At 43.9% G+C, this 7,690-nt stretch overlaps 1 protein-coding gene across 1 annotated transcript; it reads left to right on the top strand.

Moving 5' to 3' along the window:
• The first annotated feature begins 4,269 nt into the window (after nt 1-4,269).
• On the top strand, nt 4,270-5,822 carry LOC135558213 (C2 calcium-dependent domain-containing protein 4C-like). The gene is made up of 2 exons (XM_064991943.1): nt 4,270-5,004; nt 5,152-5,822. The coding sequence occupies exons 1-2, from the start codon at nt 4,270-4,272 to the stop codon at nt 5,701-5,703; spliced, it is 1,287 nt and encodes a 428-aa protein (XP_064848015.1). The 3' UTR covers nt 5,704-5,822.
• The last annotated feature ends 1,868 nt before the right edge of the window (nt 5,823-7,690 follow it).

The raw sequence follows: 7,690 nt of genomic DNA, 5'->3' as shown, positions 1-7,690 counted from the left end.
ACGTTTCCACAAACAAGTGTTTCCTTTCAAATGTATATGCATATCCTCACTTCAGGTCCTGAGCTACAGGTAGTTTGCTTTCCTAGCTGTTGTTGAGGAACTAGAGCAAGCACACTTGTGGTTATTTTGTTTGGAACACAACCCTGCATCCCTGCAATCACACAACTACTGTCGTTTACTCAATCCAAAAATGGTCCATTTATTAATCGTAATCTGGGTGAGGTGGGCATCATTTGAAACCTTGTTCTACTGCCAACATGGCTAGCTAAGTTATAAAATATGATATTACAGTGTTAGGCATTCGCAAAGCAATTCTGGGAAACATCATTTTGGTGCGCACAGAAAAGAGTCATAAGTGCATTCTGTTGCGTGTGCCGCGGTGATATTTTTTTCTTCACAATATGCTCATTCTGTTCAGAAACACCCAGGGTATGACCCCATGTCATCTGCTAACTGTACATCAAACATAGTGATCCTAAACACTGACACTGTATATGACATGAGTTTTATGACGTGAAGTGCATTTTTGTACTCACAGGTTTTTGGCTTGCTTGTATGATATCAAAGGGGTATTTATTATAATCAACATCTCATAAAAAAAACAATACAGTCTTCTTCATTTACAGTATTTTCCTCACTTCGACAACAAACAAGTTCCCCAATTACTGGGAGGGATTGTCGCACGTGGTCCTCAAGTTCACCACTCACATTTCACACTTTAGTTGTTTACATTAAAGTAATAATTTAACATTTCAATAAATGTGTAATGTGTGATATGTCATTAAAAGTACAATGTTATTCAGTTGGAACATGAACATTTTAAGTAAGGTCAATATGAGGATAAACATATTTCAAAAATGTACCTGCAGAAAAGGATGCTGTGTAATATGCAAATGTTTTTTGCATATACTTTTTGGAAAGTATGTTTAAGTAAATTGTGTGGACGTTTAAGTTAAATATGCCTTTTTGTTAAAGTATACTCATGTATATTTTCTTGAGATGTCATCTTTCCCTGTACTCTTCAGAGACCTCATTTAGAAACCGTGCATACACATTTGCATTTTTTTTCTAGATGCATGCCAGCGAAGCCAATACAAAACATAACACTAAACAATACATTGATTGCACTATAACGGTGACAAACTATGCCCACAAATGGTTAGGGCCTACATAAAGCTGTCCCCGACAGCTGAGCTTTCCTTTCAGCACCATGGAGTGAATCAATACTACACCTGGCTATCAGCAGAGCCTTGTCTGTCAGCGAAACAGTGCATTCATTTTTTTTGCAAACATTTCTAGCATGATGTTTTTGCTTTGTCAATATGGGGCATTGTGTGTAGATTAATGGTGGGGAGGGGGCAATTTTAGAATAAGGCTGTAACGTAGCAAAGGGTGGAAAAAGTCAAAGGGTCTGAACTTTCCGAATGCATTGTATATCAACACTCTCCCACTGATCCTCCACATGCCATCGCAAACAATAAAGTGGACTTATTTCCCCACAGCCCAAAGGGACGACACCGCCAGGTACGTTCTCTCTAACAGCCCCATCATTGCCCATTTACTTGTTGATGCAGCTATGGAAGCTGAGCAACAGTCTGTCTCCTCAGAGCCCAGGGAAACTCTGACAGCTCTCCACGGTGCAACTCTGCCCATATACCATCTCATCTCCTTCCCCCAATGGCCCAGCAATACAGAGTAATCTACTGTAATAGAGGAGCCAGAATGTCACTCTAACTTCACCAAGGGACTGATCCATCAAGTTATCACAGCCATAGACCACCACCAGCCCTGCTGGCAAAGAGGGAATGAAGGATTACATGGTGATGTCATCAACGCCAGGTTTTGCAGTAATTCTATTTCTATGGTCTATCTGCTCTGGGAGCCAAATGGAACACGTCTTCCTCAGAAGCACTTGTCAGCGACTGCAGCAGAATATGGTGTGAAGAAATGCCCGTCAATTTTACATGTCTCCTGCAGGAGGATCTCTGATCTGATTCACTGATGTCAGGCCCCTTTGATTTAATGGATAAATCCGTTAATGATGATGTTTGCAAATACAATGAGAACGTTTCTATAGACAAATAGGAAGGAAACAACTATTTGCCCTTCGGTTCAAATCAAAACACGTAATTAGGCGTTAAATCCTATTTTGAGTAGGGTGCGTGGACAGCCTGGGAACCTCCCATTGGCTTGTCGTCACCATGGAGAGCGCAGCAGCGGGCAGGGTCCATATGTAAACGAGACGTGGACTCATCAGAGCCCCAATTATTGTTTGTTTCCCCCACAGTTACTCTGTCTGACGGAAGGTAGGTTAGTTAGGCAACCCATGTGAAGCGAATCACGGAAAGTATTAAGGGGACAGGGACAGACGCCTGTGAGCGAAGTTGAACAATTTTCTATTTCTATCGGGAGGAGAGGGAGGGAAACACTTCAGCCCAACGGTGAGTTCCTGTGATCCAACAGGTTATTCGTTTGTCTTGCAGCCTACCGGTCGGCTCATCGCCGCTTTTCGATCAGTGACACTGTGAGTCGGTCTGTGTCTATTTTACAAGTTGTTCTGCTATCAGGGACCGTCCCGCCTAAATCTAGGTATTCTGTTTAGCGCGTAAAAGTTGTTCAACGGCGCATAATGTGAAATTGGCTACAAACTTAATGGTTACATTTTATCCTGGTTTATAGGCAACCGTGTACATTTCACTAGATATGCAAATGTTTCTTCGTTTGGTGGAAGCAATCATTAAACAGATGCGCACAATACAGGCCACAATACGCCGCTCTCTTGGATAGGTTATGCGCACTTACGGGAAACTTCTCGTTAATGAAAGTCAGTGCCTGGAGGGGGAAAACATTCAAAACTAAACACTCTAAATGTACTTATTTTAAAACATGATTTGTTTATGTTAAGATATTTCAGAGACCTACACTAATTATAGCAAATCAACCTAAATGCTTAATTCTTTGTTTTATTACTGTTTTGTTATTTAAGACCGGATAAAATCAATAAAGTCTTATCATGTTCTCAATTAGTCCACCTGGACCTATTAGCCCAAAACATTTTAATTAGACTGCATGATTTGCCAACAGCTCGCAGATACAGTGCGGGTAGGCTACCTATATTATGAGATTATTATGAACAAGAGCGGAATTATTTGTAATTGTCAAACGGCAGCCAAGCATCGATCACTAGAATAAGATCCTGGATATTTATTGGAAAGGAGCTTCAAGCTCGTCACCTTGCATATTCACCACCCTGTGAAGTTCCTAATTTATCTGTAGCCTAATGAAGTGCATGCTTTCTAGAGTCGTAGTAGGAAGACCACACAACATATCATCACTTGACTTCAAGTTAACTTCGATATGATGATTATTATATAAATATTTGCACATAAAGGAGTTTCCACCGCCATTTCTCTCATAATTAATTTTATAGACACCATGTCGAACGAACAAATTGTCTGTCTGCGTTTATAAAATTGTACCGAAATTTCATGTTTCCATGAGCCCGGTCTTGACTTTTTTTCATGCGTCAGGTAATTCACCGGCATGAAATGGTTTTATGGAAACGTGGTTATTGATGACATTTTTTACACTATTTCAGCTGAAAAGCATCGCACTTAGCTTAAAAACAATGTTCCCCAGAGAATGTTCCCAGAGGACCATCATAAGACCTCCCAATGACTAGTAAAATGAAAGTACTGAGAACGTCCTAAAAAAGTCTTGACATGGTCCTCAATTAAGTCCTGGTAACTTTTACAGGGAGCTACACAAAAGTCCCCCGGGAAACGTTTACGTGACATCCCCTTGACTAGCATGAAACGTCCCATTGTGGTCATTGAATGTCCCAGGGATAACTGTCCTAACAGAACCAAATAGGAACCTATTCGTAATGTTACCTAATGGACATCAAAATGCCTTATTACTATATAATATTATACTGAGACCAAACCGTGACCTGTACTGAACATCTTCTAATGGTCCCGAGGTTAATGCATGTTTTACTGCTCCTAGAATGTTCTCAGAAGTCAGTTGGATAAGGTCTCGCCGAAACCCTTAAATGGACCTAATGAGAAACCTGTTTGCTATTGAGAACCACCCACTTTTCCACATTTGCCTTTATGAACTCTCCCACTCTTATCTTTCTGTATGCACAGTTTGAATTACATGTTGACACAAGGGGATGTTGTTTCCTACCGACCTGTGACTAAATGACATCATCACGTTTTGTCCTTCTGTGTCTGCAGCTAGCTAACTTCAGGCTCTGGGGGAAGCATGTGGCTCCTGGAGAAGTTCCGTGGTTCTCATGGCGGTCACTCTGCGTTGGCGGGGGACAAGCAGCAGAACCAGACAGACCCCGTCTCCATCCACACCAACATCATCACCCCCGGTAAGATCCCCGACTTCTTCATCCCCCACAAACTCATCTGCTGCCCCCCAGAGACAGAGTCCCTCACGCCGGAGCCCAAGCCCCACTCCACCTTGCGCCCCTACACCTCCGAGCACACCATCTGCAGCCAGACCCAGGGCAGCTGCAACCTGAACCCCCGCAGCCCGCGCCTGCTTTCTTGTCTTGCTGAGGACACCCGCAGCCTTTTGAGGGCCGCTAACCGCCACATCATCCAGATTGAGAGCACAGACGATCCAGGGAGTGGGGTAGGGGAGGGGGGAGACACCAACGCAGTGCCACAGTCCCAGACAGACATGTCCCTGCCTTACGTCCCCAAGGCCCAGACCTCGTATGGGTTCTTCACACTGGTGGAGAGCCCCCACAGCCACCGCAAGGAGTCCATCTTCCACAGAGACCCCAGCAGCCCCCATACCTCCCCGGGCTCCCAGAGACACAACCGGGGGAACCACCTGACCCCCTCTGTCCCCAACCCCTACCGCTACTTCAGTGGGGGTGAGAGCGACACGTGCTCTTCAGCCGAGTCCTCCCCCATTACCTCCCCCCTCCTCACCCGCTCCGCCTCCCTCCTCCGATCCATCACACAGGAGACGCAGGCCAAGGTAAACAGTTAGGATGTTAACATCTAAGGATGATCACTTTAAGTACATGTTTTTAAAATACATTTAGTTCAGAATTTCATGTATATGGCCCTATATGATATATTATATAACCATCCCTTCCCTTCACAGATGTTTTCTCCCTCTCAGGTATCTCGTGCCAAGCATACCCTGGCACGCCGCAGATCCCTGTCCACAAACGAGTGCAGCTCGCCCGACACCACCCCCAGCCTGCAGCGCCGCCACCTGCGCTGCCCTCCCTCCCCTAACTTCCGCGCCCGCAAGGGGACCGGCTCCGGGGGGGCGAGTTCAGACCTCCTCCAGCGTGAGCACTCGGTCAACCTCAACAAAGGTGGCACGCTGAGGCTCAGCACTCACTATGATGCCGAGGCGGCCCGGCTGAGGGTCCGAGTGCTCGCCGCCGAGGACCTGTACGAGAAACAGACGGACGTGAAGAGCATCAACTGCTGCGTGTCTCTGTACCTGAACCCGGGCAAGCAGCAGAAGCAGAGGAGCACCATCATCAATAACAGCAGGAACCCCATGTTCAACGAGGACTTCTTCTTTGACGCGGTGCCGGCCGCCCAGGTCAAGAGCCTGGCCATGAAGATGAAGGTGGTGAACAAGGGAACCAGTCTGAAGAGAGATGTGCTGCTGGGGGAGAGGGAGGTGCTGCTGAGCGTGCTGCTGCCAGGCATCTAGAGATTCAGGCTTTCTTTGGGGTCTGTTTGGATTGACTGAGATCGAACCCTGAGGTGGAGCTCTTTTTTTGAAATTGTGTCCCTTAGTGGAACTAGTTGGATTGGTCACCTTGGACACCCAGCACTGTAGCAAATCAGAATGAGGAGGTGTTTGATGTGTGGGTGTGTGTATGTTTGTGTGCGTTTTAGGGTTGAATATTTTCCTGATGTTTTCCAAATGATCAATCCCGAGAATAAATCCCTTTTCTAACAGGTAACCCAGTATGTCCTGTCAAACCCGGAAGTGCCATTCAAAAGCATTATAAAGCATATAAATACAGAATGTCTGGATTTGATTATAGCTATGATCAACATGAAAATTCAAACCTGATGCTACCTGAGCCTGATGGGCCATATATTAAATACATGTTATGAACCCTAAATAAACAACATTTAAAATGCCCAAGCCCAAAAAGCCTAAATGATTGTGCCATTATCTAATACATACAGGCTACTGCACCTTACGCACGATCGAAAACCATAAAAGCCCATGGATATAGCTAGCTAAATGCTGTCTTAGGTAAATAAATGAAACTAGTTTCAGAAGTTAATCTTTTTGAGTTTGTACTGTATTACTGTACTGTATTATACTGTGTTATATGGACTTGAATTACGCACATCGTTCAAAACCATGACATTGCTTTTGTTTAGGTTTTGTTTACTCGCACCAAAGAAAATAGGTGAAAGTACAAATAAATAAAAAACTGGTGAAAACGGTGTGAAGAAGAGTTTTGAAGCCCAAAAGTGGCTTATATGAAAACCACACCACGAATATAAGTACAAAACAAACTAAACGTTCGGTCAAACAGTTAAACAAAGCACGTTAATTATAATTGTGCATGATACACTCAGTATACAAGAAAAAACATGTTTGATTATGTGTGTGTGTGTGTGAGAGAGAGTTAGGCTACATGGAGGGGGTTCCTGGGTAGTTTGGTTCATCAGGCTGACCCCCAGTGTTTGCTTGAAGTTATTGAGGGATGATGAGGTTTTGGTGATGTGAAGACAAGTTTATCGCAGTGTCTTGTGTTATATAGATGGATTTCAGAATTAACCTGAAATGATCTATTGAAGGGTTTAGGTGAACTGTCTAGGAAGTGTGATTATTTGTAGATGAAAGTGCATAATGGGCTTATTTTAATGTTGTAAATATACAATATATTGCGTTTCTAAAATAAAGGTGCAGATGGAGCCAGGTAATTAGAGTAGGTTGCTAAATTAGTGGTAAATGGCCTCCAGCGTGGCGCAGTGGTCGAAGGCACTACATCGCAGTCCTGGGCGGTGTCGCAATTGGCCCAGCGCCGTCCGGTTTAGGGGAGGGTTTGGCCCGGCTGGGATGTCCTCAAGCTCTAGTGACTCCTCACGCTGACTTCAGTGCGTCTTGGCGAGGTTGTGTTACAGAGGATGCATGGCTCTCGACCCCCTCGCCTCTCCCGAGTCCGTACGGGAGTTGCAGCGATGGGACAAGACTGTAACTACCAATTTCTGTACAACGTTTTAAAAGTAAAAAAAAACAAAAACATTAGTGGTAAATTAGACGTGCATTCAGTCTTTATATGACTGTAGCATAAACTATGCTGCAGCAAATGTAGACCTACCTGTCAAAATGTAAAAAAAAGTTACCATGATGAGATAGATGCTAGGTCTACATACATTGTGAACTACGCTCCATACTGAGATGGGCGGTACAGTATGTCCCTACCCTGAGCGTTGATTCATCATGCAGAGGCCGTAGAGAAGCCAGATTTAGACATAGCATATACAATAACTTAACAATTCTATTTCACTGCATGCTGTTCATTTACAGTACCAGTCAAAACTTTGGATACACCAACTCATTCAATGGTTTTTCTTTACTATTTTCTACATTGTAGAATAATAGTGAAGACATAACTATGAAATAACACATATGGAATCATGTAGTAACCAAACAAGTTGATCGTGTTTCT

The sequence above is a fragment of the Oncorhynchus masou genome, chromosome 17, assembly GCF_036934945.1.
Source record: "Oncorhynchus masou masou isolate Uvic2021 chromosome 17, UVic_Omas_1.1, whole genome shotgun sequence".
Taxonomy (NCBI): domain Eukaryota; kingdom Metazoa; phylum Chordata; class Actinopteri; order Salmoniformes; family Salmonidae; genus Oncorhynchus; species Oncorhynchus masou.
The sequence above is the reverse complement of the archived record's forward strand: the minus strand, read 5'-3'. Positions and strand labels throughout refer to the sequence as shown.